Source organism: Haemaphysalis longicornis, unplaced genomic scaffold (genome assembly GCF_048455015.1).
Source record: "Haemaphysalis longicornis isolate Haplotype H1 unplaced genomic scaffold, Haemaphysalis longicornis Haplotype H1 scaffold_7, whole genome shotgun sequence".
Taxonomy (NCBI): domain Eukaryota; kingdom Metazoa; phylum Arthropoda; class Arachnida; order Ixodida; family Ixodidae; genus Haemaphysalis; species Haemaphysalis longicornis.
In genome coordinates this window covers 137,848,657-137,868,937 of record NW_027526422.1, presented here as the reverse complement: position 1 = coordinate 137,868,937, position 20,281 = coordinate 137,848,657, and the positions used below count along the sequence as shown (strand labels likewise).

Sequence of the window (20,281 nt, the reverse complement as noted above, 5' to 3'; positions counted from 1 at the left end):
GCAGTAGCGCGCTCGTCTCGCTAGGGGCAGCCAGCTTGGAATTCCGACGTGGAGCGTAATCTGCTGGGACGGTACGCTCAGTGGACCCGGCGAGCGGAGCGGGGCCTCGCTTCGCAACGCCGCTCCCACCGGGCGCACCACTCGTGCGTAATGTCGCTCCCGCTTGTTATCTGAGGAGAGCGGGCCCTCAAGAACGGTCAGATAAAATTCTCTAATATGGTACCAGGCCTCCGTATGCGCCTAGTATAAAATCCTGTACACGAAAGCTGCATAACTTTAGCGGTAGGTGATTCCAGCGCCTATATTTCTTAGGTTCTACGATGCGACCAGGAAGCATATTAACCCCAACTTCAAGAAAATTGCGCACCTCAGTAGATATAAGGCAGAGGAAAAGATCGCAGAAATGCCAGGTGTACCTAACATTCTTTATAATTCATAAAACATGGCTCTGTGCGGGTTTTGTTGAACACGGGATTCTGTGGGGAGTATTGGCTGACCAGGGGATTTTTGCTTGAATATTCCCGGTTTGTTTTCTTATAGACATAAGAACCGCTCATCCGTACAGAATTTCGGAGGAAGTTAAGCGCTTCATTCGCCACACTCTCACACTTAAGGACGGGGAGGTGAGTTCTTGCCAAGTTATCAAGGCGAATACGTGTAATACTAGCAGTGTTTGCATGCCTACTGTTCCTAGTGCTACAGAAAACACAGAAATAAAGGTTGCATGAATGCCTGTTACTTTGAAGATAAAGTACGGGCATTGCCCCTATACGTTAAAATTTACTTTTAACATTTTTGTTCCGATAGTGAATACGTTCATGTACAGCCTGCATAATAAATCTGAAATATATAGCAGTAAGCAAACACCTATTTAGCAGGACACCATGTATTCAGGAATTTTAGGCGCAACCAGGCCCAGCAATAGTCATGGTTGCAGTTTAGATATTTAAAGAGTTGAGCAACCCTTAAATCGTAGTTACTGTTTGCACTGGGACTAAGGAGTCAAACACGGCAAAGTGGCATTCCCGTGGTTTAAAATTTGGTTCATTGCCTTACATCAATAATTCAGCTGAATACAAAGGACAAGTTAGAGAATCGTCATGTTGGTGCTTAAGCAGCTTTTTCGGTTTTGGGAGAGAATTGTGAGACCATACTCAATTTTTCATGTCAGAATACACGCCATCGTATAACTGAAATCTTTAGAAGGAGCTATATTATGTAACTTATGTATTTTGAGTGCAAAGTCCATAACATGCATTGCACAGCTACACAAGCTACTTGGCGAAATATAAATAATGTTATGTAATGCATACCGATTCTTTGTTTTTTATATTCAATCATATAACCTGAATATTCCGTAACACTCCAACCTTACCTTGGAAAGCAGCCGGTATATAAGATAATAATGTCCCGGTATTATAGGAGTTTTAAAAATATACAATAGTTCCGAACTACTACCAGGTATTTAAAAGAAGAGATTCTGGTGCCGCCTAAGGTTTCATAATAAATAGGTACCGTACGTCAAATAAGAAATACTGGTACGGCTTTAATTGAACCACAACAGGCTTGACAAATAATACTAGGTCGATGTAATAAGACCGTGCATGTTGCCGTGGGAACTTCAATATGTTGTAGGCGCATTTTGAAGCCGTAAACACACCGCAAAGTATCCAGACAGAGATTCGAAAAATTGCACGAACATTCGACAACCCGGGACCACGAAGAAAAGCAAGTTTCAAAGGCGGGCTTCAAAATTCAGAGACACTTCGGACTCCTAACGTGCTTTGTGGCGGAAAACATATATTTGGGCGGCTGTGTTGACGGTGCAGCCCACTTAAAGAACCGGCCGTGAGTATCTGGCTGTGGTGGTCACTGTTACAGGCCAATCCCCTAAAGAGGGCATGTCGGAGCTTGGAATGGTCATGTTGCGCCGCAGCTGAAAGGGGGCTTACTGACAAATTCATTTGACTGCGTACGTGAGAATATGGTTAAACCTATCTTCAACAATAAGATTGTATAGCAATGCTGTTTAGTTTAACAACTTTAGAAGCGACGTCAAATTCGTTGTACGTAGCGCGGCTAGTACCATTTGACGACGCCAAACACCAAAGCTAACGTTAGCGCTAACGTCGGGCGTTCGCATTCCCAATGGCGACGTCAGGCTCCCCCATACCCATGTTCGAAGCCACACGACGCGTGGCAGCCCGTGGAGTGTCAACACGACACATTCATTCTTTTTGCAGCCATTTGAGAAGCAAGGGCGGGGCATTCCCGCGTTCTAAGAGAAACTGCAGGCGTGGCGGCCAAAACATGACGCCTTGAATGCAATGCAAATAATATACCTCCGCATACCCGCGTTCATAGCCAATAGAATTGTTGGTACCATTGGTTTGTGGTGCAATACTTCAATACACCTACGAGTATATTTTCGTAAAACAAGTAATGTAGCGCTCTCGCTACATTTTTTCAGCTGCAATACACTTCAGAAATGTTTTAGGCCGCGTAAATCAATAGAAGCTCCGTTCGTGTCACTCGTCGCAGGTTCCACTACCGGAGCGTCATCGTCGCTTGCCATAATTCATGTTATTTGGAAAATTTTCAGCCAAACAATCTTTATAAAAACACATCGTTTCAGTTGCCTGCACATTGTTGCCTGCACGCCGCCTGCTTTACCGGCAACATGGATTTAATCCAACAAAGCCTTGCCGGCAACATTGCAGTAGATTCTGAAGACTCCTGCGGAAACAAGCCACTCCACTACGCGGCTTACAGGCAAGTGTGTTATACAAATCTTATCTCAAAAATGTACTATGATCGCGCACTTTATTGCGCGTTCACATATAAAATAGGCGGGCGTAAAAAACCAAAACCATTTTCTGAACAGACAGACGGTTAAAACCCGAAACCTCCTGATATGCAACCTGAGTCCAATTCAAAGTACAAATCCCAAACTCTATCGCCGGTGACGGAATGACTCAATCGGCTAAACCTCGGCTTCATAACGCAAGGGACCATGTTCTATTATGATTATGGGAAGCCCTTTTTTTGGTGCACTAGATGTGCCTTCGTGAAAACTCATTTTGTAATTTGGCTTTCCTGCAGGGCCTAGAGAGCATAACGATTTCAATTTTGGACTTTCACTTTGGACCTTTAGGTAATTGGCTTTCGACAAGACACAGCTTCACAGTTCAACAATCTTTTACTGAAGATTTGGTTTTCCTGCAGTAGGTTTTTCCGTGCGCCGGACGCCATCAGTGGACGTCATCAGTAAGTCATAGGAGGCTTCGCTTTAAAACATCTAAAACAAGATAGAATGGTAGCTGAACAAACAAAACAGCGCCGGCCCCGTCTGCCCTTCTATACGTGTCATCTACATGGGGGCTAACTTGGATATTTATTCATGGCTGGGTGTTTGGCTGGCTGGCTTTCGTACAGTTGAGTTCTGTGGACACACTCCAGGCCAGCAAAAAACGCCTTATTACAAAGCGAGTTTTATTCATTATAATTACCAGAAAATGGCGCGTTATTTAAACCTTTTCCCAACCCCAAGTAAACGATAACTGGGCGCAAATACGCCGCTTTTATAACAATAAATTTTGTTTAGTTTGTCAATATTTTTTCACAGTGAAGTTACAACAGTTACATAATTCTTGTGTAAGGTCCACATGTGGGCTTCCATTGTGACAGAATGGACAGCACCTTGTTTATCTGTTAGGATAGAATTTATGATGTACTAAGGTTCAGGACATAACCACACAGCCGTATAAGCTACCGTCACAGAGTTTGTGATTGATGGCTTCTGCAGTTTGCCTAGTGCTCGAATGTCGCGAGTAGCTAGAAATAGAAACTGCCACTTAGGCTTTCTTGTTGAACCAATTTTGCTCACGTGGATACATCACGCAATAAGGAAAAGTGCTTAATTCAATGAACTGCTGCCTGCCTCATTACTGTCCCCCAAATGCCCATCCAAGCACAATATTATATTTACTACGCACAACCGATAAGACGCTGTATTTTTACCAAAAGCAACTAAAGTTTATAGCCATGGAGCAAACCCTTTTATACAGTTGGCTTCGATTTAACTGCTGCGATAACTCACATACAGACTCTTGTGTGCAGCACAGCGTTATTGCGTGCTTTGCTGGTATCGTAAAAATACTAGTATTGTCAGATTTGTTCGGAACCTTTAAAGTGAGCTATAAAATATTAATATATGGCTAGGCAAAAGTGCCCCGTGTACGCAGAAAAAAGTTTCCTCAGCAACCCGATAAGCGCATGGGAAAAACTACGTTGGAGTGGACTTAGAAGTTAGGGGTGAGAGTGCAGCTGAGATTATCTCGCTCGAAGCATAGTGTGCGCCCACCGTGCTGCTCTGTGCACAGATTAAGTGATAACGGCTTCACAACCAGTTTTAGTGACAAAGCCAGAACCGGCAGTAATACTGCAAGGTTACTTGTGTAAAGATGCGTGTAAATCCAGCCCACATAGATCCCTGGTGGAGAAAGTACTCCGACGCTAGCTCGCATTGAAAAACAGAAAAAAAATCATTTGCTTCAACTGTATAATTTCTTTGAAGCCGATCGTCACGGTGTATAGGCATTCCGAAGCAATCCTTCGTTTAGATGAAAACGTACTGCAAATTTATTACTTGCCTATATTATCAGAACAAGTTTCGCACCGTGACACAAGTTTTTATTAGAAAAAGAAACATCAGGCAAACATTCATTCATACATTTATTTACTCAGGCAGGGTGAGTTGCCTTTTAGAGACCTGTGTAGAAAAAATGAATATATGGTGCCAGGCTGCCCACCACTGGGTCCTAGAAGGTGTATGCTTAGAATAAATGCGTCCTGAAAACCATCCTTCAAAGCATCGGATGATGTGAGATACATTTGGAACTTCCGAAACCAAGAACCTATCATCTAACACAGGTTTTTCTAACCAAACTTTAACCATGGTAGGGGGTCTTAATTTTTTGGCCATGTCTTTTTTACAGCAACCAACCAGAAATGATGAAATTTCTACTGAGCAAAGGAGCAAACATCAATGCTACAAACAAGAACCACGACACAGCTCTGCAAATTGCCGTCAAGTTGGGCTTTGTGGACTGCGTGCGGGAATTAACCAAGTACCCGCAGTTACTTGACGCCAATATCCAGGTAGAAAGCTCATACAGAGCTTTTCCATTATTTACCTTTTCTAAGTTACAATGTCTCAGCAACAGATGTCGACTTGTGGCATGATGCACTCGGGAGAGTGTTTGCCTTCTTAAGGCGATCCTCTGATAATTCATGGCAGTGCCCCTGGACATAAACGCGCACTTACCAAATAATAGACAAAAAAACGAAACGTTGTATTCTCCTCAGTAAACGTATATGTGCGCCCCTGTTTTTCCGCCTTCGCGAAATTGTCTTTGCACAAGGGCTTGTTTATTTTTGTATTTTTAAAATCGGTGCGAAATTGTAGCACCTATTTTTGATTCGGCATGTTATTTGGCATAGTACCTTAGCAGAAGAATCCATAGTGCTAAGTGATCACAGCTCGTAAAATGTAGGTACTAGGCTTACTCTGCTGCTCCTGCAACTTTATGGCTAACCTTAGCTTTCATGATCATCATCATCATCATCCCCATCCGCCTGTTTGGGCCCACTGCAGAACGAAGGCCTCTCCCATTGACCTCCAACCTCTTCTTTTCGGTGCTGCCCGAGTTCACTCCTCCCCCCGATTTCCATATTTCATCTCTCCATCAAGTAATTGGCGTTCCCCTTCCAGACCCACTATTTGCTATCCACTCCGCTACCCTGGTAGTGCAAGGGTTGTTATTTCTTCTCATTACACGGCCAGCCATTTGCAAGTCCACTTGATTTTCTTTTCGTGAACAATGATGTCGTCTAGTCCAGCTCGTTTCCTGATCCAGGAAGCCCGTTTCCTGTACATAAGTATTGCTCCTGTTTATTATCATTCAATGGCCCATTTAGCTATTTTAATTTGCTTTCAAGTTGCTTAGCAAGACACTACTTTTCCTCTACATATGTCATCACGGACAGAATGTATTTTTTGTATGCTTTCCTTTTTGAGTGATAAACGTAGCTCACTTTTAACTCTTTGGGAGTGTTTGCCGAAAGCACTGCAACCCATGCCTATATTGCACCGAATTTCTCTCTCGGGAATAGGGTCAGCACTGATAACCTGTCCGAGGTAGATATGGCCTCGTACTTGTTCTAGTGCGTCCTTACATCAACTAAAGAGGCGGCTTTCAGCATGTTCATTCATGGTCACTTTTAATTTACTCATATTTATATTTAGTCCCAGGGCTTTTCTTTGTGATTTAGTCCCTCAATCCCTCAAGCATTTTTTTACGGGTGAAGCGCCTACTCAAATCAGAGAGACTACGGCATCTGCAAACCTCAAATGGTTCGAGTATTCCCCACTCCTCGTTTTTCCGTACTCTTTTGTTTCCCCAGTCAAGCTTCCTAAATACCTCTTCTGGCATGCCGTGAATAGTTTTCGCGAGATTGTATATCCCTGCCAGCGCCCTTTTCGATAGGGGATTTGTCACTTGGTCTGTGAAGAATTGTCCTGCAGGCACATCCTTTATATATGTCATACAGAAGTTTCATGCAGGTGCACTACATTACATAGCCTTTTAATGCTTCCAGCGCGGCTGCGGTGTGTCCTGAATCAAACACGTTTTCATAGTCTATAAAAGCCATGTAGAGGGGTTTAGTGTACCCGGCGAATTTATGTATTTGTAGATTGAGTACATTCATGTGATCCAGTGTTCCGAATCTTTAACTACACCCAACCAGCTCTTTCGGCTGTTGACTACCACCCCTCTTACTTATGTGGTTAACTGTTACTTTGATAAACACCTTGTCTTCGCAGACAGTAAACCAACTGGTCTATAATTACTAAGCTGTTCGTTATCTCACATCTTGTGAATGAGAATTATTTTTGTTGTTTTCAGGTATGAGCACTTTTAGTGTTCTTAAACATTTAAAAAAAGTGCGGCAAGCATTTCCAATACAATATCTCCCCTTTCCTTTGAAAGATCCACGGTCATGCCGTCATAACCTGCAGCTTTTCCTCTTGGGATGCCCTTGAGAGCCTCTTATACTTCGTATTTAGTTATTAGTGTATCGGGCAAGCTTAGGTTTCGCGCTCCGCTGTATTCTATGGTATTACGTCGCTGGCGTATAACCTGGTGTAGAATTGTTGTTGTACTTTTATTATCTCGTTCAAGTTGTCCGTAATGTAACCGCGCTCGTCTCTGAGTGTGCAAATTGAGTCTTTGCCGCAACCTTGCTTCCTCTTAGTTACTTTTGGGCTTCCTTCTATTTTAAGTGTTTTCTCGAGAACTGACATGTTGTACGGGAAAATGTGGTTTGCTTTCGATCTGTAAATCAATTTTAACGATTCTGCTAATTAAATTTCGAACTTGACACTTTCATATTTTAATGTTTTGCAACTAGTTCCTGCGCTTTCGAGTTCGTTATCGAGAGTTGTTTCTACGTGTTTCATCTGCCACAGCTGCAGCCGCTACAGGGATTGATGTTGTTAAGTTGTCATTTAGCCTGTCATCAATATCCTCGTTTTCCTCTTTTGGACGCGCGATTTTGTTATGAAGGCTTCTTTTATTATCCTGCGTCCTGTAACTCACTCACTTCATGCTAAGTTTCTTACTCTGCACTAGTTCTTTCTTTTATGAGATTAAGCCTTACTTGTAATCTTGCTTTACATTTCGGTCATTACCAAATTCTGTACGCTCCCAACGCCTGCGAAGAGCAGCAGTGGTCTCTCAAGATTTTGGGCGCCATCTAAGACTGAATTCTTGCAACTATAATAAAATAAAATTTTGTTACATCAACCTAAGTTTTGATGATACACAAGAGGTGTTGTGCTTTGACAGCTGCAATGTAATTGACCCAAATGCTGTACCGGCTCCAGGCACTTGCAAACTCGTGGCGGCTGGAATGTGTAGTTGCTGATACGGAAGATGTGCAAAAATATTGCTTTTTTGTGTAATCCTGACGCTTTGTCGTAAATGCTTATGTAAGTCGCGAAGAAGCATAGCTTAGGCGCAGTCAATTTTTGAAAGTAAAAAAAAACCCTAAGTGCCCTATTGAACATAAAAATCGTCTTTGCTGTTGTTGTCCGGTCAAGAAAATGGCGGCCGGTTCAAAGGGAAAATAAAAACACTTGTTAGTGGTGGGATTTGAACCCAGGTTTTTCAAATTAGTAGCGTGGTTCGCTGCCTGAGTGCTATTTCAGTACGTTGCCTGCGGTAACAGAAAACTTGCCGTTATACTTGTTCGTTTATTAGTAGCACGTACCTACTTTGTGGAAGGGCGAAAAATCAAGACGTTTGCACGATTTGTGTGCCCGCTTCGAAGCATTTTCCGAACAACGATATAGTACAATAGTGCGTGACACATTACACTTGAGCGTGTTGCCCCGTGAGCAAAAGAGAGACACATGAGCTTTGCAAGACCTGATTCCATAGTATACGAACGCTCTGGCATCTGCCAGTATTCTTATACGCGTAATTAGCGCTGTAAGCAAGAGAAACCAAAGCAAAGAAACCCTGTAGACACGGTGTAGCAGAAAGGAACCCGGATGGAATATTTCGGTTTAGAAATGATGCAGCATAAAAAAAAAGACACAATTTCTATGTAGCAGTTAAGGAGTTGCCAGTATGTAGCGCCACGCAATCGGAGATTTAAGTGCCCTGAAATGTTGTTTTCTCGTGCTTGAACACGCCCACAAGATTGTTGCTTTAAAACGTGGCACTTGTATTTTTTGCTAAATATTATATCTGATATCGTGCTTGCAAGTTCTGTGTACGACAAGTTTTTTCTTTTCAAGACTGACACGTGAAACTGGTCCAGGCAGAACCAGCAGAGCTTCTAAAAATATGTGCTTAGAGTGGCAAGTTTTCAAGAAAAAAAAACATAGCATGTTCCGAAGCACAGGTTTATTACTCATCACAAGTATACAGGGCGTTGACCTGAAGAGGTTACGTACTGCTTTAAACCCTTGCAGTGTGTATGGGGGAAGCGGATGTCGGAGATATTCGCTTCTGCCGTCGGTTTTGGTCCTGTTTTATTGGAGCTGCCCGATGTAAAGAGAGTAACTAATTACGTTCATTACTACAGCATCTCAAGTTGCGATTTAAGGATACTAAGAGTTCCGCATTGAAACGTTCTAGTGACAAGTTTCTTTGCGCGGAGTGGCCGCCAGCAAAATATTTAAAAGATGCTAGGCTAATTTAACTATTGCCGCACGCAATATTACAGCACTTCAACGCTGCAACTGTAGTTTAGAGCCGTTGATAGGGCGGTTGAGAGTTTAGAGTAAACGCCACATAGGAATGGCAGGCAAGATTGTCTAGGAGTGATGCCTTCGTGTTTTTTCTCACTTGTAGTTTCTACACGCTATGAGTGCTGCTATCCCGGAACTTCACACTGCGATATTGTGTTCCCGCATATCTTTGGTTGCGTCATTAGACTGCACTTTCTAGCCGCCCTCCCTGCTCACAGCCATTGCCGGCTTGGACAAAGAGCAAATGATAAGGCTTTTTTTTGTTCCCGCAGCCATGCGCCTGCGCTTACGACTTGTAAAACGCTACATTTCAACCCATCAAATCGTTCGACACAATTGTATTCATGCAATATACAAAACTAAGGGAAATGGGATAGAACACACGAGTGGCTATATCATTTGTAATTATAATGCCGTCCATGTGGGTCTCTTCCCCCTTGTGTAGCATCTTACCAGTGGTTCACACTTCAAAACCCATGAACCGAGTGGTCCAGCTTTCTTCCTTTATTAAAAAAAGAACGTCTTATTTGAAGGTTGTAGTGCGGGTCGGGATAAGACCACATGGGTTTCTATTTCTCGCTACCAACTAACACATCTGTGTGTCAATGTTACAACGGGGGTACTGTTTTCTCTGCATCGAGGTTTATTTTGCATTCTCGACAGCTGCATTTCATTTCTTGTACGCGTATATGCTTTTAGGCTTGAAAGTTTTCTTTCCGTATGTTAATTATTGGAACATACAACTGCGCCTTCTTAGTGTCCTTAGCCCTCCCATCGAATACGCCTCGTGTCCCTGTGTACGCACTGTGCTGATAGCTATTTTATTCGCATATTCTGCTTACCATCCCTCTCATGTAACACGTAGAAACACCGCTAAAGTAATATTTTTGTTCGAAATAACTAACCTTGTTTCTTCCTGCAGGACGACAGCAAAAACACTGCTCTACATGTTGCAATTGCCAAGAGACATTTCCAAATCATAAATGAGCTGGTCACGCTGCCCAAAGTGGATTTTACCATAATGAACAATTACGGACTCAACACTCTTCATGTGGCCGCTTTGAAAGGAAACGCCGTGTAAGTATTGACCAAGCTTTAATCATTGTAGTAGGTGATTATTAAGTGTTTAGAAAAGCATGAATAAGCAAAACTGTGTTAGTCTTACTTGCGTCCCGTTATAACGCGTAAGCTAAGACCGTGCAGGAACGGCAAAAATACTTCGTGGTGTAAAGTGTTATTTCGTATCTAAAACTTCTGGAGTAACTTTCATTTCATTTTATTTATTTACTATCAGGGCCGTGCGGCGTCACACAGAGGAGGGGTACAATGATAAACCATAACTAAACAACAGCAGCAAATTTATAAAAAATCATAGCTCACGGCGTACTTCATGTGCGCAGCGTCACTGACAGAGACAATAGAGACTGCATGGTGATTACACCTCAAGCTGTTCGTCGAAAGGAGCGACTTATGATGGAGGATAGTTCCGGTGTTTGGCACACCACATTTGAGCGGATGATCATTGTGTGATGACACGTAAGTTGGAAATATGAATAAGTGAGCCTTTTAAGGTCTCATTCACGGAGCAAGATAAACAGGAGCGCCGACTTCGCTCTCTCCTACGGGCTCTTAATGTCCATCACTCGCGGAGCGCAATTTAGATGGCGCAGCGAATGGTCCGGCGGCTAAGCGGCCGGCGTTCCCCGTGCGCCGGCGGGCGCTTTGGCGGAACGCATTCCGTCGGCTTTTGTCGTCTGCTTCGGCGACGGTAGTTTTGGGCACGGAGTGCTTTGGGCCTCCGTTGGCGCCGATTCGCGTTCATTGCGCTCCTCCATCGCACGGCTTGATTAACGTGTTCGACAGCACCTTCTGGGTAACCCGAACCCGAAGGAATTGAGTGGTCGTACGGCACGGCAAAGATGCGTTAAGGATTGGTTTGCAATGGCAGGAAAACAAAATGTAGAGCGCACATATAGACATATGGCTGCTATACAAACACTTTCTTTTGCGCAGTGCTTGCCGAAAATGTGACTCCGTTTTACAAATTTGTGAACACCAATTCGGCTGTGTTTTAACAGGTTTTACAAAAGGCGAAAGGAGTAACTGGTTCTGATCACTAGCGATTATAAAAGTTGCCTCAGCTTTCTCGCCGTTCTCCAACTTATGTCCAAAACAGAGTGTGCCTAGAACACGGACCGGCACTCACACGCTCATCAGAAAATAACAGAAACGCGATAACATCACCCACGACTGCCCGCGACGTAGCAATCTGCTCAAGATCGAGGCCCTGACAGTGCGGTCTTTTCACAAGCCTTCATTTTGCGATATTTGAATTCGTCCGGATCCTATATCTCTGTGGTGATGACTCGCCAAAATAAAAGGTTTGACGAGCCGGTTGTTTTGCTGGTCAGCCGCTTAAAGAAAAAAAAACGCCGGGAACCCTCGTTGTCCCAAAATTGCAGCCATACAAATCGCAGCATTTTATTTGGAGTCCACGGCGTTATCGACGAGATAACACGACCGTAGAGCGACAGTGAACATCGGACGGTAAGTTGCGGTATGAGTTACAATGAAGGTTGCGTTTGATATTCTTGGGTGCCTTAACAAGATGACAGTGTTTTTGTACACTTATTACAACAGGGCAGCCGTCCAATTCAGTCATTGGCACAGAAATGTGTGTCTCATTGCCGTTTGCCGATGGAGACTCCGGGCGACCCTTGTAAGCATTGTTCATGCGCAGAAGCCGCATAAATAATTAAGCAGGCGGCCGGAGAGCGGGCCAACAACAGAGGGTAATTTTTGCGCTGCATCGGTTGGTCGTAAGCAGAATCACGCTAGACTACATGTTGTGGCGTTTCATATTACTCTAGCTCATTCTTTGGTGATTCTAAAGTCCTCGTCGTTCAGTTGCGTGTTACATCTGCTGGGTTAGGAATAATTTTAGCGGGTCTTCATAATGTCAGAATAAACGCCCCCGATAGGGAATAAGCGATCGCCATGTATGCGGTGGCGTGCGATTATCTGTTCCGTCTATTCCGGCTGCGCACGGGTGTTTAAATTCCGCTCGTGCAGACATTCCTCCTGCATAGCAGGACAGGCATACGACAGACGTCATTGCGAAAGAAACGACGCCTCTGGAGAGAGCGAAGAAGGGAAGAGCCATGTACAGAGGCACAGCGACGAGAGGGCAAACGAAGGAGGAAGAGAGCAAAGGGAAAGCTTGGCGGCCGGCGGCGCGTGGACATTATCGGCCCGAGCAAAAGAATTTTTGTGGGTCACAGTCGGCGCTCCTCTTTATATCTTGCACCGTGGTCTCATTAGCGCAAATAGGCTTTTGAAAAACACATAAGCGATATATTATACGCTGGGACACTGGACGACGTGAAATAATAACAAACAATAAAACGAGCAGCCTTGTTTTTGATGGCTAGAAAATCGAGACGAGGTTAGTGGAGTGCGAATCCCATACAGATTAGGCGTGTTGAATGTACGGACGACGGGGGGTTTTGTTACCTTGCAGTGTTAATGAAGCGGGAGCGCAACAGCAAATTACGCCGGAGAAAACGGAGCATGGGGTTCGCAATATCAGTAGTAATATTGTAGGGAGCACAGACTAGGCTGGTGTGGCTGATGGGGTTTCCTAGATTTATTTGAAGAGCGTAGGCCCGGCCAGAAGTGGGAGCGGCGAAGACGGGCTAGCGCCCATCTGCGCAGTCGTGTTCGATCTCTCCGTGTGGCACTGCTGACACTGACCAGGCACTGCTGATGATGATTGTGGTGCTGGTGATGACGATGGCGATGGTGTGGCTACATGGCTCCCCCGCTAGCGCGAAGCACGGTAAAGTAAGAAATGTAAATAACAATGCACGAAAATGCACTGTGCGCCGTGCACTATGTACAGGTATGTACAGAATGGGTTATTAGCAATGTATGTCCAAAGTCGAGGTCCCTAGGCGGTCCTGGTCAGTTCCGTGAGAGCGGCCGGTCAGCTGGTGGGCCTCCGGTGGCCTCGGCTGGGAGTAGAGATTGGGACGAGCTCGCGTAGGTTGTAGCAGTCCAGAAAGGAAAGTGGCGCGAGCCGCTACCGCTGCGTAGACGACAAGGCGATGTTTGCAGAATGGATCTCGTCGAGCAGCCACTTGCCACGCAGGTACACTGGCGTTCGGCTCTATGTGCGAACAGGCTGATATTGTTGACGATGAAGTGTTGAGCAGGGATTCAGGTGCAGCCTCGTGGCGCGGGTTAGACGTGAGGCCGTGGTAAGACACTTGTACTGACCTTGTGAGACACTTGTAAGTACCGAAACGCCGATGAGTTTTTGCACGAATCCCGAGTCACCGCCTAAAGCGTGCGTGCGAGAGACAGGTGTTGTACGAAAGGGCATTCCAAGGAACGGCGTTCCTGGAACTAGTGCCATTTTGGAGAAACGAAGGAACGCCACCGTTGCATTAAGGGTCGGTTGAACTGTAACGGTAACTCGTTAGGTTTTGAAGGAACGGCAGGAACGGCGTTCCTTCTGCAAACATTACATCGCTAGGAATTGGCTGTTTTTGATGCTAAGGCTCAAGTACAGAAATACACAAGTCGCTACTGTGTTTCTCTTCCTATAAGCTGGCCAATTTGACCGCCCTTAAGCGGAACGTGCTTCCTAGAAGGTCAAAGGCAGAAGAGTAATCACACAGCGGGCCGCAGCTTGTGCTTGCTTTCATGCAGGTTGAGCTTACGCGGCGTTCGAAAGGGTGAATAGCGCAGCCGCGAGTGCGCTTTTCACCTTTCACCGTTTGTCTGTGTAGGCAAGGATGCGCGTCTAGCAATAGAATTCTTCCCTACCCTGGAAAGGGTGGCGAAGTCCGAGCGGGGCTGCGCGGTCCCTTGGTAAACCACCGTGTCTGTATATTGTCATGGATAATTACCGCATTAATGCGCGCGAGACGCGGGTGCGTCATTGTCAGGGGAATTGCGCTCGCTGTGAGGTCATGCGAAGGGTCATTGGCTATCAATAGAGCTCGGCGCATCACACTGTCTCGGTATGTTGTCCTACTCGAAGTTAGTGTACGCGCGCAGTTCGTCAAGGTGCGGTCTGTCGCAGATATGGCGGGAATGGGTCGACGGGAGCGCCAGGTCCTTTTGTGTTGCACGCGTAGTGTTGACAAAGAACAGGAAGGATAAAAAAAACAGAGTGCGACTCGGACAACGACACAAATGAAGAACGACGGGACAATCGCTCACATGCAACTAACATTTATTGAAACATCGTCTTATATTAAAGACGATTCTTTCTTGGGCTACTTAAACCAAGAAATTGTGGTATGTCTGTCCGTTTGTCTGTGACTCGATTCAGCCACCCGGCCAAAGTAAAATGGATACTCCGCAATACTCTTATATACTCACAGCCAAATGTGAGCGTCTAAGCCCGGTATATATGTTCAAACTTGTCAACTTTGTTGAACGGTAACAAGACATTACGCAAATATAAGACCGCAAATTATTACACACGGGATATTTACAGGGTTCCTTTATTGAAAAATTAATGGTTGCATGGTTTCTCGAGAGCAAATGATATTCTGCATCTACTGAAGAAAACCGCCACCTGCTCTTGCCCGCGCCACCTCCTGGGGGCACATGATAAATCACGCGGCAACAGCAGCGAAAGGTTCCATTAGCTAGTTTCCACGTTCTGCTTGGAACGCACGTGGAGCACGGCAGCGCGGTTCTATGAACCTTGAAGTCGGCCGCCTCGATTCATGCGCGTATCCGCCGTACTGTAGCGCTGGCATCGAGAAACCCGGCCTGTAGCAGTGAAACGCGGTAAATTCAAACCGTGTTGAGCAAACCTTTAGTGTGTTTACCTTATTTGTTTATAACAGTTTAGAATTCGGCCAGTTGGTGGACATTCGTCGTGGAGGATGTCGCAAAGCACAGTTGGTGGAGATTTGGCACGCCTGGTCTCTCGGTTGCCTTTTCTGCAAGAGAGAGACCAGGCGGGCCAAAGAACGAAACAACAACACGAACGCTGACAGCTGATTGTTTTATTAGACAGTGAAAAGATATACCAGAGCTGCTGCACACATAGCAATCATGAAGTATACATCACAAGCCCATACAACAATCACAGTCTAAGACAGCCAGATAAGCCACTTCGCAATTCAGCAGTGATATCAAAGAGCAGCTGATGTAGTCTTCAAAAATGTGTTTACAGAAAACGCTTCACCAAACTCCGTACGGCGCGCGTCTTATTCGCAGTGTTGTATCACTCTTCATTTCTGCATATAGAAGCATCAAGACCAGTTCTAATTAAATATATGCAGTGCCTTGTTCACGACAGGTCATTACTGGGAGATCCCCAGCTTTCGCAAAATGTATGTGTCAACTGCGTGAAGCCTTTCGATGGCTACGGGATTCACCGTGGTTCTGGTTAGACACGTGCATAGTTACCGGTTCCTTACATAGCCATGTCTAGGAATGCCATGCGTCATGAATATTTATCGCGCACACATAATGGAAAACGCATTGCACATTTTTTCCTGCGTGGCCATAAAGAAACTTATTGGAAACAAGAAACATTATAACTAAGACACTCAAGCACGCGGTTTCATTGCGTTTTCCCTCGGGTCATTACGCAGGTTCCGCGGAATTAGCTGTTTGTGTTCCTCTGCTTGCAACTGAGCATACGCTTCGCTGTCACGGACAAACTCGAAGGCCGCTCTTCTTTTTGCACTTCAAGCACAAAATATTCGTACAAAGCCATGGAATTTGGTCATGCTTTTCTACATTTTTCAGTGTGGTGGAGAAAATCCTGTCTAAAGGATACCGTGTTGTTAACCATATACAAGAGGCGGACGGATTCACTGCCTTACATTTTGCAGCCTCCAGTGGCCATTACAATGTCGTACAGACGTTACTGATGCAGGTAAGCGGTCATTTTCTGTAACGCATAGTTTTCTTGCAGCGTTAAATGCATGCCCTGAATGGTCTCTGGACTGCTGTTATGCCAATAGGTGCTGTCAGAAAAACAATCGTGGGCAATTTCCACTAACGTGAGACCTGGCAAGGGGCATCTGGAGCAAGGGACTATCTGGGTGTTTTAGTACCGTGACTATATGGAGCCACGACGACAGGAGACGCTGACAGCCCGAGAACCCAAGAAGATCTGCAACTCAAATTGGAGAAGCTAGCACTACTAGTACACTGCTGGAGAAACAGCCGAGCTGGCGGCCTCCCGACCTTCATCGAAAGCACGGCTGTTGTGCCTCACATAAATTTCGGAATTTGCCGCTGAATATTCTCTATCACTGGCAGGCCGTGGTCCTTTCAAAATATCTCGAGGCATGCAGTATATCAGTGTATTAAAAGATGTCAAGTGCCTCTCTTGCCACACGGCGCGCGCTGGTTGGGCGCGGGGGAGACGCTGGTGGGGGAGCAATCGCTCGCTTGCTGAGATAGTAACGCCCTCTCTTGCGCTGAACCGGGCGTAAGCAATTTTTAGGAACCAGATGCCCCAGTTTGGGGTTGTGGCACGGGCCAACGCGGGCGCAGTGCAACGCCCGCGGCCCGCCCTGGGGGCTCGTCCTCGGTGATCAACAATACGCCGGCACCAGGTAAGTATGCCTTTTCCTGCTTTTACCGACCGTCTCACCGCCCGACAACATCAGGCCTAGCGTCGATTGCCGGTGGCTACACGAGTGGGACCCAAAGTATAACCCGCGTACAAATAGCTCCTGCTTGTGCTTGACGAGTGCTGAAGCGCACAGAGAGTGTTCCACAAACCTTTAAATCACGTCAGTTTATTTTGAACCGGTTTTATCTATTCTACACTTGCATTTTAGTGTGCGTACGTTCTAGCGCGAGGCGTTGGAAAGCGACTATCTGGGTGTTTTAGTACCGTGACTATATGGAGCGACGACGCCAGGAGACGCTGACAGCCCGAGAACCCAAGAAGATCTACCCCTCAAAGGGGCGCAGCTAGCACTACTAGTACACTGCTGGAGAAACAGCCGATCTGGCGGCCTCCCTACCTTCATCGAAATCACGGCTGTTGCACCTCACATACATTTCGGAATTTGCCGCTGAATATTCTTCATCACTGGCAGGCCGCGGTCCTTTCAAAATATCTCGAGGCTTTCACATCTCTCCCAAAATGGACCTTGTTAGCACGCGCTAGAACTGGCGGCATCCGACTCCGCAAAATCGGCGTCTGTTGAGTGATCTTTTTGTGCTTCCAAATTCAGGCCCGAATGATTGTGAACTGGCCAGGAGAACAGCACGACAGAAGTCACGCCGCGAACGCTGGGCAGACTGTTATCGAAGGCCGAGCCGGCCGAAGCCGCGTGTTTCTTATGAGGTGCAAGCTCACTGGCAGTTGATATTTTTTTTTCCGAGCTTTACTTGTGGCGGAAGCCCATGCGCAAGCCCGGACTGCGGCGCTGTACGCAAGCCTATATTTCATGCGTTTCGCAGTGATGTCAATCCTTGACGGGGGCCGGAGTGGCTCGGCGAAGCCATGCCTATAGCCTAGCTTGTTGAGCGCGAAGCTATCCGCACCTGCGCCAGGCGTTGCTAGGAAAGGCGAGCGGACGGCTTCGCCCCGCGAGGTTTTTTGTGACAATGGACGCAACGCTAGACTTAAACAGCGCTGCTCTGAATAAATGTCATTCTGCCTGTGCCACGTACAGCTAACATGGTTTACTGCTGCCAAATTGCAAATATAATGAAGGAAATGAATTTTCCGCAGTGAGACAGGTAATTTGTGATCACTTCACAAGTTTTCTTGACCTTTGTTTTTCGTGACAACTTGAGGAAACAAATGTTGTGCTGTAGTGCCGAGACATTGTGTTTGTCTCCCAGAAATTATAGCATCTTTCCTCTACGTTTTTTTAGAGCGAAATGTCCCACAGTGGTCTCTTTCTCACGCCTAGAGCACGCGTTTAGATATCATATTTACTGCATTTATCTTTTCGCAAAACAATCAACTGAATTTCAATATGCTAGTGATGCCGTTTGGGAATGTTATTAACAGTTGTTTCTGCAGGAAACAATTAATCGAAATAATTCCCCAGGTGCGGCAAGTCGGCCTCCCGATATCTCAATAATCGCCGTACCACACTTCTGCCATGTTGTCGACTGTAAAGTGCCTAAGATAAGCCTCCCAGGACGGCTTGGAATCGTAGCAATCACTAGCCGAGGCCTACGCGGTAGATGAATGCCCTCCGCGTCACCGCAGACGCGCAAATATCATGCGCTTTCCTCATAATGGGAACTTTCCTCTGTCATGCCTGCATCGTAAAAAGCGTGTTTGCTCCAGGACAAAGGTCTGTTGATTCCGGCCTTGTGCGCACTGCCCGCAAGCAGTCAGTGCTTAGGGCAACAGCACCCCAACGAGAACTTACTAGCGCGTGAATGTCAGCCTGAGCGTGTTCTGTGAACAAGTTCGTGGAGCAGTGAACGTTGCGGCCCAAGAATGGTGAACTCGATATAGAAAACATCGGCCGAAAAAGAAAGTCAGCTTACAAAAAAAAAACAAGAAAACCAATATGCCCTCGGGGATTCGAACTTGTGACTTTGAAAATAATACTCCTAGCGCTCCATACCACTCGGCCACGGGCAAGCTTTTCTTCCTTTAATGCATAGAAATTTTAGAAAGAACTCAGCCATGAAAATTAACACACAATATTAACACTAACAGACAACAAAGGGTAAGCACGTCAGTCTAACAAAGGTCGGCCAAATTTCAAAACTCAGGAAAGCAAACGCAGGCATCCAGAAGATGCAGCCACTCCGGTGGATCACTCTGCGCGGCATAAACGCTCTGTAGCAACGCCGCTTGTTCCCGAAAAATGCACTTGGGGGGCCTAGGGGGTTCCGCATGCCGATCAGTGATGCGGAACTTCCACAAGATAAACAATCCTAGGAGAACAAAAACGTCACGTGGCACCCGATTAACGTCCTCAAACGGCAAGAAGCGGATGGTGTAGGGAGTGATGTCAATGTCCTTTTATAGTGTCCGTTGCCAAACGTCCCAGAGAAACACCTCGCCACGGCACAGCAAAAAACAATAGTCAATAGACTCTGGTGGATTGCACAAGTGGAAATTGTCAGACCAAGGGATCGGCATTCCTTTTTCGCGCAGCAGTGTTTTAACCGGAAGAGTTTGCGAATGGAGCTTAAAAAGAGAGAGAAATAACTTTTATTTGTCCAGTTTGTGGAGGAGACCTAGACCTCCACCCTAGGTGTCGGCCAGGCGTTTGGCGGCATGCACACATGCTTGACCCGGTCTAAACATTATTCTTATGGTCCCGCAAATATGACTGGCGGTAAAGAGGCACGGGGAATAGATTATGAATTTAAGTGTTCGTCGTAGCCTTCCTTCAAAGACTAAACAGGTACTCCAGAGGAAACCGCGCAGTAAGGAAATGAAAAGTATCGACAATTTCTTTTAGAAAACCCCATGGCGGCTTCTTGTTCACCTCACCGGTAGAAACAAGGATAAAATGTAAATGGTAACTTATGAGCTTTTGAAGTATAGTACGTAAAAGTGGATGCTCCGTTAACTTGTAGAAGAAAAACCGAGACACAAGTTGGTGCACAAACAAATGCATTAACCCAACACCACCAGACCCTAAAGGAAGAAACAGATTATCCCTGCGCGTTGGCTCCCATGCAGATCCCCACACGAAGGTAGCAAATACTCCGTGTAGAGCCTGGACTTTCACCCCTGCACAGTGCAATACCTGAAGCACATAAACACGCTTTGCCTCCAAGAAGCCATTGCAGACTTGCGCACGGGCAAATACAGAAAGTTTTCGCCTCATCCATGCCTGCTAGGCGCGCTTGACATGCGTGAGTGCTGAAGACCAGTCTGGCCCTGAGTTCCTTATTTGGTGCAAAGGCACGTCAAGGAACTCAAGCGTCGTGTTGTCCAAATTAATACCACTGCCAGCATTGGAAATACAAGGTGCGTAA

The 20,281-nt window shown here is 45.8% G+C and overlaps 1 protein-coding gene across 1 annotated transcript in view; it reads left to right on the top strand.

Annotated features, from left to right (window-relative positions):
• LOC144147057 (uncharacterized) overlaps positions 1–20,281 on the top strand; it is a 173,977-nt gene that overhangs the window by 98,621 nt on the left and 55,075 nt on the right. Inside the window, exons 9-13 of the mRNA XM_077679086.1 lie at positions 541–623; positions 2,636–2,772; positions 4,998–5,160; positions 10,245–10,399; positions 16,103–16,232. Coding sequence (XP_077535212.1) covers positions 541–623; positions 2,636–2,772; positions 4,998–5,160; positions 10,245–10,399; positions 16,103–16,232 — 668 coding nt within the window. The remainder of the gene's footprint in view (positions 1–540; positions 624–2,635; positions 2,773–4,997; positions 5,161–10,244; positions 10,400–16,102; positions 16,233–20,281) is intronic.